This window comes from Ornithorhynchus anatinus, chromosome 6, assembly GCF_004115215.2.
Source record: "Ornithorhynchus anatinus isolate Pmale09 chromosome 6, mOrnAna1.pri.v4, whole genome shotgun sequence".
In the NCBI taxonomy this organism is placed as follows: Eukaryota; Metazoa; Chordata; class Mammalia; order Monotremata; family Ornithorhynchidae; genus Ornithorhynchus; species Ornithorhynchus anatinus.
The window spans coordinates 34,690,435-34,710,577 of NC_041733.1; the positions used below are offsets into that span (position 1 = coordinate 34,690,435).

Here is a 20,143-nt window from a genome sequence, read left to right on the forward strand (position 1 = left end):
AGCTCCTATTTCCAAAGCCAGCAAAGACAGGTAACGATGAAATGAAAAGCCTGACAAACTTCCAATTCAAATGCTCCCTGAACAATGTCACTATAATTTTCCCAACATGCCTTGGTTATAGTGATCAGAATGGATGCACCCATCATCATCAATAGTATTTCTTGAGTGTTTACTGTGTGCAGAGCACTGCACTGAAGGCTTGGGAGACTTCAATTCAACAGAGCTGGTAGACATGTTCCCTGCCACTGTTAAGTGAGCAGTGAAAAACATCTAGTAGGAACTCAATCAATGATATCCACTGAGTGCTTACTGTGTGCAGAGCACTGGACTAAGGGCTTGGGAGACCATAATACCACAGAGCTGCTAGTCAAGTTCTCTGGAACTGCAGTTATATACTAAATGTCAGGATTCTTCACTCTGGAAATTATTCATCCAACATTCCCATAAAAATTGATCCTTTCGAGGATGGTGGTTTTTTTCCTTTCTTACTGTGTCAGCCCAAAAGTGAAAACTCTGATGCTTGGATCTACTGCTTTCTTTTCCTCTCAGAGCTGACTGTGCACCTGTGGGGAAAGAAATATACATTTCCATGGTAGCATGGGTCTCCTAGCCTAAGTATTAACTTCTACAAGCTTGTCCCTCTAAACTTTGAGCTCGTTGTGGGCATGGAACGTGTCTCCCAGTATCTACCAGCTCTGCTGTACTGCACTCTCCCAAGGGCATAGTTCAGTGCTCTGCACACATTAAGCTCTCCATGACCATCACTGATTGATTATTGAGTTTCAATGCTCACATTAACAGAGGTAATATTTTCCACTCAGAAATATACCTGAGAACTCATGGCATGTTCAATGATCGGATATGGGCTACAGCTTAAAAATACAGCAACTCACAAGCCTCCAATTCAGAAAACCGGATAGGGATGCAAACCGGGAACCACCCTAAGGAATTTCAATTTCTGAGAAGTATCTAAGACTGTTGGATGGGTGAGATTAGCATGTTTCACCAAATGAGTCCTGTTTGAAATGGTTTCCATGAGCATACCAGCATGACTGTGGTTTTCCAGGGTATGTTCATGTCTACTAAAATAAATCTGATATTGGGGTGAAAAAATGGTCATCGATTCTTAGAAAATAATCTCTTATCAAATTCACTGTTTCTTATTGCAATTAGCATGACCTCACTTGCCTGCCAGGGAATTAAAGGGGGACTAATCCCCGATACTTTTTGTTACAATTCAGCTCTGTGGATCTAGTATATATTAGATTGCACTCTCAGTCACTGACCATGACAGATAGCTCTGCTTGTGAAGCTTCTCCCATTCAGATTTGAGGTAAAAATGATCTTCCAAAGACTCCTGGCTCAGAGTAGGTCTGTGCTGCTTCAGCACAGCTGTCTGAGCTGTTGGGAACTGGACCTCTGGAAGTCTCTGCCTCAGTCTTCTCCCAAGCACTTAGTACAGTGTTGTACACAGGGCAAACGTCAATAAATTCCATTGATTGGTTATTTGAATGATCTGCATATTTAACCATGATCACAAGGTCGTGTTTTCATCTTCCGATTTTTCAAGCACCAAGAATGAGGATGCTGCAAAGCCCATCTTTAACCAAGAAACCCGTTCTTTCTAGTGGTAAAATGACGCTATTTCAGGCAACAGCCTTCACGGCAGAATCACGAATAAATTGTTTTCAGTTGTTTTATTTTTTTTAATAGTATTTGTTAAGCACTAACTGTACTTAAGCCAGCCACTGTACTAAGTGTTGGGATAGATACAAGCTAACCAGGGTGGACACAATTCATGTCCCATATGGGGCTCACAGTCTTAATCCCTATTTTACAGATGTGGTAATAAACACAGAGAAGTGAAGTGATTTGCCCAAGATCACACAGCAGACAAGTGGCAGAAGTGGAATTAGAACCCAAGTCCTCCTAACTCCCAGGCCTATGCTCTATCCACTTAGACCATGCTGCTTCTCTTATCTGCTTCAGTTATCACACAGGGCTTCTTGTTCCCTCTGAACATTTGATGCATAAATGGCTGTGGTTTGAGGAAGAATAAATAAGGTCCAGGACCACAAATGGAGGTGACCAAACAGGAAAGCTGTGTACCAAACAGGAAAATCATTCCCAGCTCTAGAAGGTCAGCACAACCCAAAGTAAAAAGCGATTCAAGCCGGAACCTGGGCGGGGCAGAAGCATTTAAAGGTGCCTGGCCTTTGCGATAAGACTAGTGGTAATACCTAAGTTAAACACTTATACTTAGATACAAGCTAATTAGGTTGGATACAATGGGGCACTGTACTAAGCGGCTGGCACCGAGAGGAAACACAGGAGGGAATTAGCCATGGGCCGTGTTCCTCCGTGGGGGCCCCAATCTAAGACAAGGCATTGCTCAGGTGTGCGTGTGGTGGGGAGAAGCAAGGTTTCAACTGTGGGAGCAGTGATGTTTCCCACTCACTCTGCAATCCAGTGAGGATGAGGGGAAGGAATTCCTCAAATCCTCAGGCTGGGGTGCAAGCCACTTCCCCCCCTACTTCCCTCTCGTTCTGGGAGCTAGCAAAGCTGCTGATGGCCCACTGGCTGCCGGGCTGGCCCACTGCTGCTCGGGCCCAGACCTGCGGCCTCGGGCTAGCAGCACATCCGGCCAAGTCTGGTCACTGGCCCACACCAGGGAGGGGTGGCTCAGACCCCATGCCACATGAAGCCATAAGAAAAAAAACCAAGCACCCACTGGCTGAAATACCTCAAATGGGAATGGGAGTATCAGTCCTTGTTTTTTTTTAATGGAGCCTCACCCTGAATGTTCCACCTTGCTTCCATTCCTCTAAGCGTCTCTCTAGACTGTGAGCTCCTTTACGGCATGGATCATATCTACTGACTCTACCGTATAATAATTAATGGTGCTACTTATTAAGTATTTACTATGTGTCAAGCACCGTTCTAAGTGCTGGGGCAGATACGATCTAATCAGGTTGGACACAGTCCCTATCCCACATGGGTCTCACAGCCAATCCCCATTTCACAGACGAGGTAACTGAGGCACAGAGAAGTTAAGTGACTTGCCCAAGGTCTTGTACTCTCCCAAGCACCTAGTACAGTGCTCAGCCCACAGTAAGCGCTCAATAAATATGACTGATTGGTTCGTTGGGGAACGTGGATGTGTGCTTATGCATGTGTTGTAGCAGAATGTACGTGAGAGGCACAGTCCAAAGCTCCACTGTGAAGTACAATGGTCAGAGATGGCACACCCAGACTGTGAAATAAAATGGGAGCAGCTGTTCCCCTGGGCTTGGCTCAGGGCAGGGCTGGCTCCCAGTATCTGGCTTCTCTGAGAAGAGGAAATATTAACCTTTACTTCCCACAGCCATTCCGGTTCATCAGTCCGAGATCAGTCTCCTTTGGTGTGACGTTATCACATGACCCTGAGTGTCCTTGTGGATACCACATGGAAGTTGGGCCAGACTCCGGCACTTGGAATCCTTCCCTGGGGAGGGGCCCCAACTCCTCCCATCTCCTTTGCTTCAGAGTCTCAGAACCCTTTCCCTCCTGGGTTCCTGTTCACACACAGCTCCACTTCCGACTCAGGCTGACATTTTGAGGGTCTTAACCATTGCTGCCTCTATGGCCGGCAGGCCCGGAAAGGCCGCCTTACTCACTCGGCGTGAGGTCGGCTCTGCTCACTGGTGGGGGCTCTTTCTGAAGGATATTTTTAAAAAATACCATCAGAAGTTTTTAAAGGATTTACATTCATATCCTTAGACTCATTGTTCCTTTACCTGTATTTTATTTTACAGGGGTCTGCCTCCCCTGTTCGAATGGAAGCTCCTGGAGGGATGGGATAGTATCTACCAACTGTACTGGACTCTTCTAAGCACTTAGTAGAGTGCTCTGCATAAAGTAAGCACTCAATAAATATAATTGATTGATTTAAACTAGAACTCCAGGCCTTTTACATCATGAGGTCCATCTGTTCCCTGAAGTGTTGTCAAAGCCCTGTCCAAACACAAATGGTTTGATGATTCGCAATTTTCCTGCTAGCTTTCAGGGTGCACAGGCACCCAACATACGATTAAAAGAACACCTTGACTCGTTCCAAAGACAAGACCCAGGTGAGGACTTAGTGCTTGTATCCATCCCAGTGTCTGGCACGTAAGCAGCACCTAGAAACCATCATCATCATCATTATTACACCTCCAAGAGAGTCGCACAGCCGTCCTCAAGCTACTGTGTTCACTGCAGTCTCTGGGCCACGGTCCACCCTGTACCACCCTAAATCTTCCCTCAACTTCATCATCACTCATTTATTAGACTCCTCAGTTTGTATTGTGGGCAGAGCGCTATTCTAGGCATTTGGGAGCATAGAATAAGAGTAGGAGACACAATCCCGGCCCTCATGAAGCTTTCAATCTAATGAGGGCAAGTGACAGACACAATATGAATATTTATGATGGGGAAAAAGAAGAAAAACAGGTGCAGAAAGGTAAGACAAACACTCAAAATAACTATGTGGAATAAACCAATATTCATTCAGTTCTGTCCTAATACATGTTTTCACTCCTTATACTGGCTAGAGTACTTCAGGAAATCAGGGAACATGAGACTGACACCATGAGCCTCTTTCGAAACAGCATGTTGCAGTTTCCAGAAGAAATGGTTTGTGCATATGTGGGTGGTGTAGGATCTATAAGTGTGAGTGTTTCCCTTAACACAGGATGGTGCAAGAACACAACTCCCTGGTTAAAGGAGGAGCAAGTGTGTTCATGGCATTAATCTAGACTAAGCTTGTTGTGGACAGGGAGTGTGTCTATCAACTGTTATATTGTTCTCTATACAATGCTCTGCTCACAGGAAGTGCTCAATAAATATGATCCATTGATTGATACATGACTGACCAAGGAGGTAGAGATGCTTTGGAAGTTTTAATTATAAAGCCTCATTGGTACTGGCTGGTGGGTTTCTTTTTGATACAATATGACTGGTTCTCCCCAGAGCCACTAACTTTCTTCTGTGTTCCAGTGTCTGATGCTGTTATCTGTATTGTCAGAGGGAGCTTTTCATGAGCAGATGAGATGACTACTGGACTATAAACTTAAGGAGTGTGAACCAATTACATTGCTGAAAGGAGTTTAACCTACTTCTAAATCAGCTGGATTATCACTAATGACCTTTGTGTCAGTGGGGACTTAGTCTCTCACAGAAATAGCTCTGGAGCACAAGTCATTGCTCCCAAGGACTGGAAGCTACTCACTAAATCTGTCTTAAAGCCAATTCCTTGGATGGCTTGGAAATGTCAGTTGGTAACCTGATGCTTACCTGCATCTTCCTCTTCACCGTGTCAAAGGGGAAAGAGAGACTCTGGGCCACCCCAGCTACCAGACACCCATTGGCAAAGTTCTGCAAGGGAGAAAAACGATCTCGGGGCTCATTCCACAGCTTGTCCAAGTTCATGTAAACCAGAAAGGAGCCAATGGAGAAGGGTACAGCACCTGCAACACAAGGGCACGGAAAAACGGTGAGATAACAGGGAGAAAATGATGTTATTTATTGGTTTGAGAACGAAAGCCGGCTCTGCGTGGCCCAGGGAAATTTGGCCAGTGGAGTTCTAGGCCTGGCTATTAAAATAGCCTGTGTTGAAAGTTAAGTGAGAGACACCGGATCATGGCTCATGAGCAAATAGTTTTTGTTCTGGGGGAGAAGACGGCTGCTCTAGAGTGGTACATTCCACACTGGTTGTATAACACCATGAGGGTGGAGGCCACCCTGCTGATACCTGACCCCAACGCAGCATCCTAAACCCCGACCCTGCCCCCACTAATTTGGGGAGACTGGATGGCTCAAGCAGTTGTATCTGAGGACACTTGTCTCTGGTAGGGAAGAGCTGGATCTTCTCTCCATTAATTAAATGGAACAGTTGTCACACTGTTATCTTGGTTTGTTTACTTTGTAGATTATTTTTGTTCCTCACTGCACTGCCAACTATTCTTTGAATCTATCTTGCCCCACTTAGTAATAATCAGTCGATCAATGGTATTTAGTGAATGCTTATTATTTATAGAGCACAGTACTAAGTGCTTGAGAAAGTACAACAGGGATGGTAGACGTGAGCTCTGCCCACAATAAGCTTACAGCTCACAGTAGGAGAGATAATAATGATAATTTTAATAATAATAATAGTAAGAGCATTTGTTAAGCATTTACTCTGATTAATATTTTACTAAGCGCTGGGGTAGAGACAAGATAATCAGGTTGGATGCAGTCCCTGTCCAACCAGAAACTCACAGTCTAAGTAGGAGGGAAAAATGGCATTGAGTCCCCATTTTACAGATGAAAAACTGAGGCATAAAGATGCACAGTGACTTGCGCAAGGTCACACAGCAGGCAAATGGCAGAGCCAAGATTGGATCCCTAGTACTCTGACTCCCAGGCCCATTCTCTTTCCACTATGTCACAGTGCTTTTCTCCTTCTTAGATTGTGAGCCCTATGTGGGATAAGGATCAGGGCAGATCTAATAATTTTGGATTTACTCCAGTGCTTAGCACAAAGCAAAGTAGTGCTTAATACATATTACTACACTATTTTTGAGAGAATTAGAAATAGCCAATTATTTTATTTCACTAAAATTAGCAACCCATGTGACTATCTACAATTTTTGGATTTCTCACTTTCACTCTAAACAGGACACCTTCCAAAACGAGAAAAACCTTTTCACATAACAAGTAGTGAGAACAGGGAAATAGCTTGGTGAGCTCCCTGCTTCCTGCCTCTCCCCTCTATATCATTTTCCTGAAAAACCATTCAGTTCATATCTCCCCAGTTCTCACAGGGTTCCAGTGTTTGCCCATCCACCTCCGCATCTAACAGAAACTCCTTGCCATCAGTTTTCAGACACTCAGTAAGGTCACTCCCTCCTACCTTACCTCAGTGACCTCCTATGACAATCCAATCCACACATTTTGCTCTTCTAACAGCACTGTACCCTCTGGACCTAGATCTCATCTCTACCACCACAGACAATTTGCCCACATCCTCCCTCTGGCCTGGAAATCCCTCCCCCTTCATCCGAGAGTTCATCACTCTTCACCTTCGAAACCTTATTAAAATCACATCTTCTCCAAGGGGACATCCCTGACTAAACCTTTATTTCCCTTACCCACCACTACCATGTCGCTTATGTACTTAGCTGTGTCCCACAGCACTCAACTGAACCGATACTCAACTGAAGTCCCACAGCACTTAAGTGTATATGCTACGTGTAGTATACTCTACTATTTTCCCTAACAGTAATTAAATGTCTGTCCCCCACTGCAGACAGTAAGTTCCCTGTGGGCAGGGTCCATCAATTATATCGTATTTTCCATGTACTTAGAACAGTATTCTGCACACAGTAAGTACTCCACCAATACCACTGATTGAAAATAGCTTTGATGATTACATTCTGAGCCCCGAATGGGACAGGGACTGTATCCAAACTGATTATCTAGTATCTACCCCAGTGCTTGGCACAGAATATACCCTCAAATGCCACAGTGATGGTCATCATCACTATAATAATTATCACTGTCACCATCAGGCAGAAAGTTAGGGGTGTTTGATGACTCATACTTAACCATGTGATAGATGTGAAGAATGGCAACAACCAACAGTCTATTCCTCTGAACAGCTTCGGTTGCCCCCGTGCAAGACATACCACTTGAATGGAGGGGTCACTGGCCCAGCCCAGGAATCACATGGCTTATGTTTCTATGCATGTCAACTTTCATTACAACATAAAGCTGTCCAAGATGGCAACTTCCAACTTACCTAAAACAGTGAGGGAAACTCCTCGGTAAAGTGCCAGGAAGCCTTCTTGATGATAAATTGTGTAAAACGCATGGAGAATTCCTGTGTAAGAGGGCTCCAGCAGGTTCTGAACGATCAGCCGGGTTTTGACAACGTCTATAGGGTAAGTCACTATAGTAGCCACCATGCCGGCGAGACTCCCGGCCACTATAGCGCTCCACTGGGAAACACAGCCTAGGTCATCCATGAAAAGTAAGACAAGCCTAAAATCAAAGAAGAAAAAAAGGCCCAAGTTACTTTCGGGATCAAACTCTGCCTTGTTTGGTAGAGGACTCTACGCCATAAAGCATATCCATCCCATGGCTGGGAACTTCTCTCCAAGAACAGATTCACTCTTAGTAGAATCAACAGTTCTTTCAAAGTACCAAGTTTAGTTTCACAAAATACCAGTTTAGTCATTCCAGAAAAAGAGCCATTAAGAATATTAACAATAATAAAAATATTAGAATATTATTTTCCACTTAAGATCCTGTTATTGACTTAAGAGTTCTAATGCAACCCTTCAACTTCTCTCCCAGAAATTAGTGGCTTCTTTTTATTGGAGGTAGGATCAGCTACTACTTGGAACAATGCACAATTAAGAAATACCTCAACCCTGTGCTATTGCTTTACGCTTCCTAAGAGCACGGAAAAATAAGAATAACGGTTCCAATTTCAACCAACAAAGCTTGATGGCTCGTTGTGGGCAGGGAATGTGTCTGCCAAGTCTGGTGTATTGTACTCTCCCAAGCACTTAGAACAGTGCTCTACACATATTAAGTGCTCAAAAAATACCATCGATGAGGATGATGAACATCTCTCCTAAGGAAATACTTGTGCCTGGGTCTCCAAACTTCTAATATGAGTTCTGCAGTCCTGATCCTTGCTTTACCAAAAAGATCAACTACATCACCTCAAAATATCATGGATCTACCCCTCCTTCTCCACTCACACAAGTCACCCCCTGCCTAATTCTAGCACTTGAATGGATTGTTCTATTGGCCTCTTTGTTAGTCCTCTATCTCCAGCTTCTACCCCATTCAGCCCTCACTCCACCCTATTCCCAGATCACCTTCTTGAAATGACGTTCACCACAGGTCTCCCCTCTCATCAAAACTGTCCAATGCTTGCCCGTCTCCACCACCTTCCTTATCACCTCTACTTACCCACTACTCCCTCCTGGCACGCTCTGATGCTCACAAGCTCACCTCCTGATTATATTCCACTCTTGTCTTCCCCAGGACAACACTAGTAATAAGCAGGCGACTCCATTCCCAATCACAACCCTCCCATCTTCAAAGTCCTGAAATGCCACTTCCTCAATTTCCTCAACTAATTATCAATACTTCAATTCTCATCAACCTTTCAACCATGTCTTGCACTTAGGGTCCTTCTTCAGCACCTGGGTAAATATACACACATTTGATAGTTCTACGGGACTCTCCGGAAAGAGTGAAAGCTCCTTGTGGATATGGAACATGTCCTGTGCTTCTGTTTGAGCTCTCACACAATGTATTCAACAAGCTCTCAATAAATACCACTACTATGGGTGACTATAAAGTGTTGGAAAATGTGGAGTCAAGAGAGCAATTGACCCATCTTTGACTTTGGAGCCAAAGGGACTTTGGACCTTGAACTCCATGGGCTATAGTAGGCTGGGTTCTCACTCCATTTGGGCAGTCCCAGCCCTCTCCTGAAATCCCAACCGCTCCAGAAGGCCTTTTCTGATTAATCCCTTACCTTCTCTCCCTATTTCTCCCCAAATGCCACTTCGCCACTTCCGTCTCGCCTAAGCACTTGGGCACTGACCTTCACCAATGAAGCAATTTTGTACATCTCTTTATACTCTACTGCTTCCCCTCTCTGATTGAAGCAATCACTCAGTCATATTTACTGAGCATTTACAGTGTGCAGAGCACTGAACTAAGCCCTGGGGGACTATAACACAAAAGAGTTGATAGAAACTAAAAGGGGAGTCACACATTTATATAAATAAATTACAGGTATATACAAAAGTGCTGTGTGTTTTAGGGTATGTTTCCTCCACTGGATTATAAGCCCCTTATGGGTAGAGATCATGTTTAGTAGCTCTCCTGTACTCTCCCAAGCAGTTAATACAGTCTTCTGCACAGAGTAAGCACTCAATAGCAGTGCTATTATTAGTAGTAGTATTAATGGAGCTATTATTTCTTCACAGTGTGAAGGAAAATTAAAAGCACTGGTAAATGTCTTCCATTCCTATCGCCCCCTTATCACTATGACTTACCTTAATCAGTGGTATTTACTAAGCGCTTACTGTGTGTAAAGCACTGTACTAAACACTTGGGAGAGTACAGCACAACTGCTTTGGTAGATACTTTCTCTACCCATAATAGGCTTACAGTCTGAGTATGAAATGGGATTCAGTGACTGTGAACTTTATCAGTTGTCTCTCTTTATGTAAACCCTTTTTAAATTGGGTTGGGGGTGAGTCAGATAGGACAAAACGTAAAATTTATGTACCTGCTGAGTTTGAGCTGGGCCTCAAAAATCTGAGTCCGGCAGAGTTCTACACTGTGAAACTCTGTGGTTGAGTTAGATTGTAGTTTGAGGGTTCATGTGACAAACTCAGTGTAACCTAGTGGAAAGAGCATGGACCTCTGGGTGTCAGAAGACTTGGGCCTCTTCCACTGACTTACATGTGACCTTGGGAAGTGACTTAACCTCTCTGAGCCTCAGTTTCTTCACCTATAAAATGGAGAAGGAAGACTGTGAGCCCAATGCAGGAGAGGGTTTGTGTCTGATCTGACAATCTTGTATATATCCTAAGGCTTAACAAATAATAAGCCCTTAATAAATGCCTTACTGTTATTACTCACGTACTGTCATTAGTACATTTATCAACTCTTTCCTGAATTTGACTGTTTAAGGTTGTTGACAACTATGGGGAGGAAATTCCTGTTTTGCTCCTGTCTCTCCCGTCAGAATGAAACTCCTCAAGACCGGGGATTCTGCTTCCTATCTAGTAATAATGCTCAAAAAACAGTGCTCAGTTCTGTGCACAAAAAAGTTCTCCACATGTAATGGACATTCGGTAAACTACAAAGTACTTCAAGAAGGAAAAACATTGGCCTTTAGCACATAAAGACTAATGATACACCATGTCTTATTGATTAGAGGATGCAATGACTGGTAGTCAGAATAATGGTAAGTTAAATTTTTTTTAAAAAAAAAGTCTTCCTTTTCTTCTGCACCCTACATGTAAGTGTGGTCAGCTGGAGCAGAAGTGAATCATGATTTTTTTTTAAAATGGAAAACAAACAGGTTTGCCAGACACAAGTGGTTTAAAATACTTCTGAAATAATCTAGATCCCTGAATTATACCAATTAAAAACTGGCTTTGCATGGTAGGGCTTGCCCAGAGTGCATTTTACTATGTAAGGGTTCAAAATGTATCACTTTATAGGCCCCTCCAACAGCTGGCTGTTGTGCTTTCTGTAGTACTCTCAACACATTTGCTAAAAAATGTCCTGGCATTACAGGACCCAAGTCGCTGGGATTTTGTGTGGGACAGGGGAGGGAGAAGTACCAGCAGTTATCTCTGTTCCCAGCAGCTTGAAACTTGGCAATATAATCACAAAGATATTAAGTGCTTTCTTGATGTTATCAATTTAAATAGCATTTCCCTCACTAGGGTTATCATTGACTCCTCTGGCTACAGCATACTTTTTCCATCGAAAATTCCTTCCCTTAAAGATACCTTTGCTCTCAAATCTCCACTAAGGAATGGATTTTCCTCCACTGCCTACTCCACTTGTTTCTAGGTGTGCATTACCACTTGTTAAATATATTCTAAGATGCGATTTGCCTGTCTGCAGCTTCACAACCTCCATACTTTCCCAGTCCTATCGTTTTCCCTCTTTCTAGAATTTAGTTCCACTATCAGTACAGCATAATGAACTGGCAAGAAATCACAGCAGCTTCTCACTTGAATTAATGGCAGCGAGGGGATCTTTTATGTTTCAAAACAGAACAGAACTAAGACAGCAGAAGGGGAAAAAAATACCCCTTCAGGACTGTGGGTGGGTTGTGGGAGGAAGGGAAAATGGAGAAAGCAAAGGAGGGATGCTTAAAAATGAACTTTCATTTTCCCTTCAGAACATCAGTAGAGCTTAGAATCAAATAAATCATCTTCTTCCCTTCAGCACCCACCATCTGACTCAGGGCAACTCTTTTCTCTCTAGAGTTTGCAAAAACATAACAGGCAGTCAATGGCGTCACCCTGGTCTGACACCTCCCGTCTGGGCCTGATTGGTTGGACTGTAATAATGCCCATCGTTGCTCCTCCTCCAGCATTCCTTCCCTCCTCCACATCGCCTATGCAAACACTGGTGCATCCTTAGCCTTCCTGGGTTTTCAGTGAATCGCAGTAAACCGTCCTTTCTTCAGTACAGATAATAAAAACTCATTCAGGTAATCTGCATAAACATATGGGCTAAACTCCCTCAAGGACTCAAATGAAACACATTCCAGGAAATCATCTCTGGGAGCTGTGCAGCAAAAAACAGGTAGTTGGGAAAGCAATCCCCAGTTATTAAGAACTATCTTAGGGCCTGCTGCACCTGAGCTACTGTTTACTGACTATTGGAGGGCAGGTGCAAAGTGCAAGAGCCCCTGGTATTTTACAGCTTTGAAACAGTTTAAGTGCTTATGTGTCAAACAGTGTCCTAAGTAGTGGGGTAGATACAAGTTAATCAGGTTGGACACAGACTCTATCCCACATGGGGCTCAAAGTCTAAGTTGGAGGAAGGGGGGGTTATTCCTTCCTTCCCTCTTCCTTCAATAGTATTTATGGAGCGCTTACTATGTGCAGACCACTGTACAATTCAGCAACAGATAGAGACAATCCCTGCCCAATGACGGGCTCACAGTCTAATCGGGGGAGACAGACTGCAGAGCAAAACAGAATGAAACAAAAACAAGACAACATTATCACGATAAATAGAATCAAGGGAATGTATACCTCATTAACAAAATAAATAGGGTAATAAAAAATATATACAAATATGCACAAGCTGAGGGGAGGGGAAGGGAAGAGGGGGAGGAGCAGAGGGAAAGGGGGTAGCTCAGTCTGGGAAGGCTTCTTGGAGGAGGTGAGCTCTCACTAGGGCTCTGAAGAGGGGAAGAGAGTTAGTTTGGCGGAGGTGAGGAGGGAGGGCATTCCAGGACCGCGGGAGGACGTGGGCCAGGGGTCGACGGCGGGATAGGCGTGAACGGGGAACGGTGAGGAGGTGAGCGGCAGAGGAGCAGAGAGTTCGGGGTGGGCAGTAGAAAGAGAGAAGGGAGGTGAGGTAGGAGGGGGCAAGGTGATGGAGAGCCTTGAAGCCAAGAGTGAGGAGTTTTTGTTTCGTGCGGAGGTCGATAGGCAACCACTGGAGGTTTTTAAGGAGGGGAGTGACAGGCCCAGAGCGTTTCTGTTTCTGTAGGAAGATGCTCTGAGCAGCGGAATGAAGAATTGACTGGAGTGGGGAGAGACAGGAAGAAGGGAGATCAGAGAGGAGGCTGACACAGTAATCCAGCCGGGATATGATGAGAGCTTGTACCAGCACGATAGCCGTTTGGACGGACAGGAAAGGGCGGATCTTGGGATATTGTTAAGGTGAGACCAGCAGACGTTGGTGAGGGATTGGATGTGTGGGGTAAATGAGAGAGCTGAGTCAAGGATGACACCAAGGTTGCGGGCTGTGAGACGGGCAGGATGGTCGTGCCGTCCACAGTGACAGTTCCCCATTTTACTGATGAGGTAATGGAGGCACAGGCAACTCAAGTGACTTGCCCAAGAGCATACAGCAGATGAGTGGCAGAGTAGGATTCAAATCCAGGTCCTCTGACTCCTGGGCCTGTGTTCTTTCCACTAGGCCACACTGCTTCAGTTTGAAAAGGGCCAGGTAAGCTGCTTTGCTATTAAGACAATACATTTTTCAATGCAGAGTCATTCCCTCCTTCCCTCTGTCTAACTCTGCTTCTTCAATAGCTTTCTGGATAAAAATAATTTGATAAGCAAAAACAACAGCAGTAGCTCGTAAGACCTCTACAGATTTTCCAGAGTATATCATCACCTTCTCAGGTACAATCTAGCACATCTCAAAGGAAAATGCTAACATTTTAAAGGAAAAAGAAAGCTCTACAGTGCTTCTAAAATCACTGATTCAAGCATGGATTGAGAAGCGCCACATACCTATATTTTCAATCACTTAGTACAATGCTCTGCATACATTAATCGGTCAACAAATACTATTGATGATATAAGTGAGTGCTTGATCAGCTTCTCCCAGTGTGTGTAGAGATTGCTCAAAGCCAGACGGAGGCACTGGAACCACAGAGAACTGTACCCGTCCCTGGAGAGAAGGTCCTGTGGATTTACATTGGCAGAGCAGTTTTTTGGAATATATTTCCAACTCTGGGGCCCAAGGGGTCAAGGCAATATGGTTCAGCAGTCCTGCCCAGTCTGGGACTGACCTTCTCAAGGCTATTATTCTATCTATTTGCACAAGTCTAGTATTTTAGCCTTGGGTCTTCTAGCCATTTCCCCTAAGGCTGCCCTTCTCTCCACATACACACGCACACAAACTCCACGGCTTTTTGAGGCATCAACTGTGCAAAAAGAGCTCTGTGGGAACTAGGATGAAGCTGGGCATTCTTCTATCAGGTTTTGTTGGCACACCCCTTGCTGTCCCTCCCTGAAGACTCTCTCTGTTTCCCATTTTCATTTCTGAGATTTTGCACCATTCTGGGGCAAGGGGCAGTCACACACAGGCTGAGGTAAAAGGGACAGGCATGCATGTCAGCTGCTCATCAGATGACATTATCAGCTGTTGGGGCTGCATAGCCTCTTAATTCACTGGGATAGCCACACCTGAGCAAGGTGGAGCCACCCCGGAGGGAAGTCTAGAACCTCCTCCAGAGCTGCTTGCTCCACTCTGATTTGGCAAGGATGCCACTCGGATGAGATACCACACACCTCATTCCACTGGCATCTCTCCAGCACTTAGTACAATGCCTGGCACAAACACCATCATTACTTTTATTATCATCTTTCCAAGGAGGGGGAAAGGAGGGGAAGAAAGCTATTTGGAGAAGCAGTGTGGCACAGTGGATAGAGCACGTGCCTGGGAATCAGAAGGTCATGGGTTCTAACCCCACTCCACCACAAGCCTGCTGTGAGATCTTGTGATCTCAGTTACTTCATCTGTAAAATGGGGATTAAGACTATGAGCCCCATGTGGGACAGGGACTGTGCCCAACCTGACTACCTTGTATCTACCCCAGCACTTAGAACAGAGCTTGGCACATAGTTAGTGCTCAACAAGTACCATAATTATGTCCAACCTGATTCGCCTGTACCTACCCCAGTGCTTGGTACAGTGCTTGGCACATAGTAAGTGCTTAACAAATACCATAATTATTATCAGTAGTATTCATTGGGCTTCAGTAAGGATCCTGGAAAGGCGACAGATGTGCCCTCTCAACTATTTTTTAAGCCCCCTAACATTTAATTCTCTCTCTTGCTCCACTTATAATCACACCCCAAGATCTGGGGGTTACAGGCTCCTAGTTCTCACAGTCCCAGCTCTGCTGAATCTGTTTTGGGAGAAACATGGTATTTCTCCCCCATCTAATAATAATAATAAAAAATAATAATGGCATTGTAAAGCACGTACTATGTGCTGAGAACTGTTCTAAGAGCTGGGGTAATAGTAGTGAGGGTATTTGTTAAGCGCTTACCTAGTGCCAAGTACTGTTCTAAGCGCTGGCATAGGTAGAAGGTTATCAGGTTGTCCCACTTGGGGCTGACAGTCTTGATCCCCATTTTACAGATGAGGTCACAGAGAAGTTAAGTGACTTGCCCAAAGTCACACACTGGACAAGTGGCAGAGCCGGGATTAGAACACAGGTGGGGCCCAGTCCCTAACCCAAATGGGGCTGACAGTCTTAATCCCCATTTTCCAGATTGGGTACCTGAGGCCCAGAGAAGTGAAGTGACTTGCCCAAGGTCACCCTGCAGACAAGTGGCATAGCCGGGATTAGAACCCATGTCTTTTGGGTTGTTAAAGTCTGTGAGCCTGTTGTTGGGCAGGGATTAATAATAATAATAATGACGATGGTATTTAAGTGCTTACTATGTGCAAAGCACTGTTCTAAGTGCTGCGGGGGGCGGGGGGGATACAAGGTGATCAGGTTGTCCCATGTGGGGCTCACAGTCTTTATCCTCATTTTCCAGATGAGGCCACTGAGGCACAGAGAAGTGAAGTGACTTACCCAAATAATAATGTTGGTATTAAGCGCTTACCATGTGCCGAACACTGTTCTAAGCATTGGGGCAGATATAGGATAATCAGGTTGTCCACCTGAGGCTCACAATCTCCATCCCCATTTTCCGGATGAGGTCACTGAAGCCCCGAGAAGTGAGGTTTCTTGCCCAAAGTCACACAGCTGACAGGTGGCGGGGCCGGAATTAGAACCCACGACCTCTGACTCCTAAGCCCGGGCTCTCACATAGCTGACAAGTGGCGGGGCTGGGATGGTCTCTGTTGCGGAATGGTGCATTCTAAGTGCTTAGTACAGGGCTCTGCACAGAGGAGGTACCTCACCTCCCTTCTCTCTTTCTAAAGCCCACCCCATACCTTCCGCTTCGCTGTGGCTCACCTCCTCAAGATCCCCCGTTCTCTCCTATCCCGCCGTCGACCCCTGGCCCACGTCCTTCTGCTGTCCGGAATGCCTTCCCTCCTCACCTCCACCAAACTCACTCTCTTCTCCTCTTCAAAGCCCTACTGAGAGCTCACCTCCTCCAAGAGGCCTTCCCAGACTGAGCTTCCCCTTTTCCCTCTGCTCCCTCTCTGCCCCCCCGCGTTCACCTTCCCTCAGCTAAGTCCCCTTTCCCCCCCTTTCCCTCTGCTCCTCCCCCCCTCCATTCCCCTCCCCTCAGCACTGTGCTCGTCTGCTCATTTGTATCTATTTTTATTACCCTATTTATTTTGTTAATGAGATGTACATCCCCTTGATTCTATTTATTGCTATTGTTTTTGTCCGCCTCCCCCGATTAGACTGTAAACCCATCAATGGGCAGGGATTATCTCTATCTGTCGCCAAATTGTACAGTCCAAGCGCTTAGCACAGCACTCTGCACATAGTAAGTGCTCAGTAAATACTACTGAATGAATGCTCCTCCCGCTTCCCCTCCCCTCAGCAGTGCTCATTTGTATATATATTATTTATGATCCCATTTATTTTCTCAATGAATTGTACCTCCCCTTGATTCTATTCCTCTTGATAATGTTGATTTGTTTTTGTTTGGTCCTGTTTTGCCCTGCGGTCCGTCTCCCCCGTCGAGACGGTGAGCCCCTCGTGGGGCAGGGAGGGTCTCTCTCTGTTGCCCAACTGTCCGTTCCAAGCGCTCAGTCCAGTGCTCTGCACAGAGTCAGCGCTCCATAAATACTATGGAATAAATGATTAGTCTGGTCCCTTTGGGGGGCTCTAAGGCCCACAAGTCCAAAGCCAAGCCGATTAGACGGTGAGCCCGTCAAGGAGCAGGGATTATCTCTGTTGCCCAACTGTCCATTCCAAACGCTCAGTCCAGTGCTCTGCACAGAGTCAGCGCTCCATGAATACGACTGAATGAGTAGAGAAGCAGCGTGGCTCAGTGGAAAGAGCCCGGGCTTGGGAGTCAGAGGTCATGGGTTCGAATCCCGGCTCCGCCACTTGTCAGCTGGGTGACTGCGGGCAAGTCACTTCACTTTTCTGTGCCTCAGTTACCTCATCTGAAAAGAGGGATTAACTGGGAGCCTCACGTGGGACAACCTGATGACCTCCTATCTCCCCCAGCGCTTAGGACGGTGCTCGACACATAGTGAGCGCTTAATACCAACATTATTCTCTGGGCCTCAGTTCCCTCATCTGTAAAATGGGGATTAACTGGGAGCCTCACGTGGGACAACCCGATGACCCCGTGTCTCCCCCAGCGCTCAGAACGGTGCTCGGCACATAGTAAGCGCTTACCAAATACCAACATTATTCTCTGGGCCTCAGTTCCCTCATCTGTAAGATGGGAATGAAGATTGTGAGCCTCACGTGGGACAACCCGATGACCTCCTATCTCCCCCAGCGCTTAGGACGGTGCTCGACACATAGTGAGCGCTTAATACCAACATTATTCTCTGGGCCTCAGTTCCCTCATCTGTAAAATGGGGATTAACTGGGAGCCTCACGTGGGACAACCCGATGACCCTGTGTCTCCCCCAGCGCTCAGAACGGTGCTCGGCACATAGTAAGCGCTTACCAAATACCAACATTATTCTCTGGGCCTCAGTTCCCTCATCTGTAAGATGGGAATGAAGATTGTGAGCCTCACGAGGGACAACCCGATGACCCCGTATCTCCCCCAGCGCTCAGAACGGTGCTCGACACATAGTGAGCGCTTAATACCAACATTATTCTCTGGGCCTCAGTTCCCTCATCTGGAAAATGGGGATTAACAGGGAGCCTCACGTGGGACAACCCGATGACCCCGTGTCTCCCCCAGCGCTCAGAACGGTGCTCGGCACATAGTAAGCGTTTAACAGATGCCAACGTTATTAGTCTGGTGGCTTTGGGGTGACGGCGAGCCCCTCGTGGGGCAGGGAGGGTCTCTCTCTGTTGCCCAGTTTTCCATTCCAAGCGTTCAGTCCAGTGCTCCGCACAGGGGGAGCGCTCCATACGTGCTTCTGAACGAAGTAAGGGCTCGATAAAGGCGATTGCACGAGTTTTGCCCGGCCGCCCCCCCCGCCCTGGGCCCGGAGGGGCTTCGGTGTGTTGTTTTTTTTTTTCCGCTGCCCCGGCGCGGGTCTTACTTGCGGTAGGCGGCCAGCTGCAGGGCGCCGGAGGGTCCGAGGTGCAGACAGGCCACCCCGTTGCCCTTCCAGAGGGCCCGGAGGCCCTGGGCGCGGCCGAGGCGGAGGCCGAGGCGGAGGAGGCCGGTGGGCGGCGACCCCCGGGCCGGGACCCCCGGGCCCCGCCCGGAGCCGCCCACCTGCGCCAGCACCGTGGCCACCTCCAGCGGCGCCGTGAGGCTGAGGCTCAGCGCCCCCGACAGCCCCGCGCAGCCCAAGCGCTGGCCCCAGCTCAGCCGCACGTCCCGCCGCCACGGGGCCATCGCCCCGCAACGACCACGGCAACCACCGCGGGCGCACGGAAGGAAGGAAGGAAGGAAGGAAGGAAGGAAGGAAGGAAGGAAGGAAGGAAGGAAGGAAGGAAGGAAAGGACGGACGGGCGGGCGGACGGGCAGCGACGGACCGGGGCATGGGAGGAGGAGGAGGGAGGGGAGGGAGAGGGGAGGGGCCAGAGGGGAAAGGGGGCGGGGTCAAGGATGGAAAGGGGGCGGGGCGAGGCCAGGGAGGAGGGGCGGGGTCAGAGTTGGAAAGGGGAGGGGCCAGAGAGGAAAGGGGCGGGGTCCGGGGGGTGGAAAGGGGGCGGGGCCAGGGAGGGATGGGGCGTGGTCACGGATGGAAAGGGGAGGGGCCAGAGCCGAAAGGGGGCGTGGTCAGGGGTGGGAACGGAACGGGCCTGGGTGGGAGGGGCGTGGTCAGGGAGGGAAGGAGGCGGGGGCAGAGGGGAAAGGGGCGTGGCCGGTGGGAAGGGCGGGACTAGGGGGGGCGTGGTCATGGATGGAAAGGGGAGGGGCCAGAGCGGAAAGGGGCGTGGTCAGGGGTGGGAATGGAACGGGCCTGGCTGGGAGGGGCGTGGTCAGGGGTGGAAGGAGGCGGGGGCAGAGAGGAAAGGGGCGTGGCCGGTGGGAAGGGCGGGACTGGGGGAGGGGCGTGGTCATGGATGGAAAGGGGAGGGGCCAGAGAGGAAAGGGGCGTGGTCAGGGGTGGGAACGGAACGGGCCTGGCTGGGAGGGGCGTGGTCAGGGGTGGAAGGAGGCGGGGGCAGAGAGGAAAGGGGCGTGGCCGGGCGGGACTAGGGAGGCGGGGCGTGGTCACGGATGGAAAGGGGAGGGGCCAGAGAGGAAAGGGGCGTGGTCAGGGTGGGAACGGAACGGGCCTGGGTGGGAGGGGCGTGGTCAGGGATGGAAGGAGGCGGGGGCAGAGGGGAAAGGGGCGTGGCCGGGCGGGAAGGGCGGGACTAGGGAGGCGGGGCGTGGTCACGGATGGAAAGGGGAGGGGCCAGAGAGGAAAGGGGGCGTGGTCAGGGATGTAAAGGGACCCGAGATGAAGGGGGCGTGGTCATGGACGGAAAGGGGGCGGGGTCAGGGAGGGCGCGTTCGGAGATGGAAAGGGGTGGGGCCCGGAGGGGGAGGGGGCGTGGTCG

At 47.8% G+C, this 20,143-nt stretch overlaps 1 protein-coding gene across 1 annotated transcript in view; it reads right to left on the minus strand.

Annotated features, from left to right (window-relative positions):
• The window catches only part of SLC25A43 (solute carrier family 25 member 43), a 34,904-nt gene extending 15,848 nt beyond the window's left edge, over positions 1–19,056 (minus strand). Inside the window, exons 1-3 of the mRNA XM_029067945.1 lie at positions 18,685–19,056; positions 7,802–8,043; positions 5,314–5,486 (exon numbers count right to left, since the gene is read on the minus strand). Of these exons, the coding sequence (XP_028923778.1) occupies positions 5,314–5,486; positions 7,802–8,043; positions 18,685–18,986 (717 nt within the window). The 5' untranslated portion in view covers positions 18,987–19,056. The remainder of the gene's footprint in view (positions 1–5,313; positions 5,487–7,801; positions 8,044–18,684) is intronic.
• Between the last annotated feature and the right edge of the window lie 1,087 nt (positions 19,057–20,143).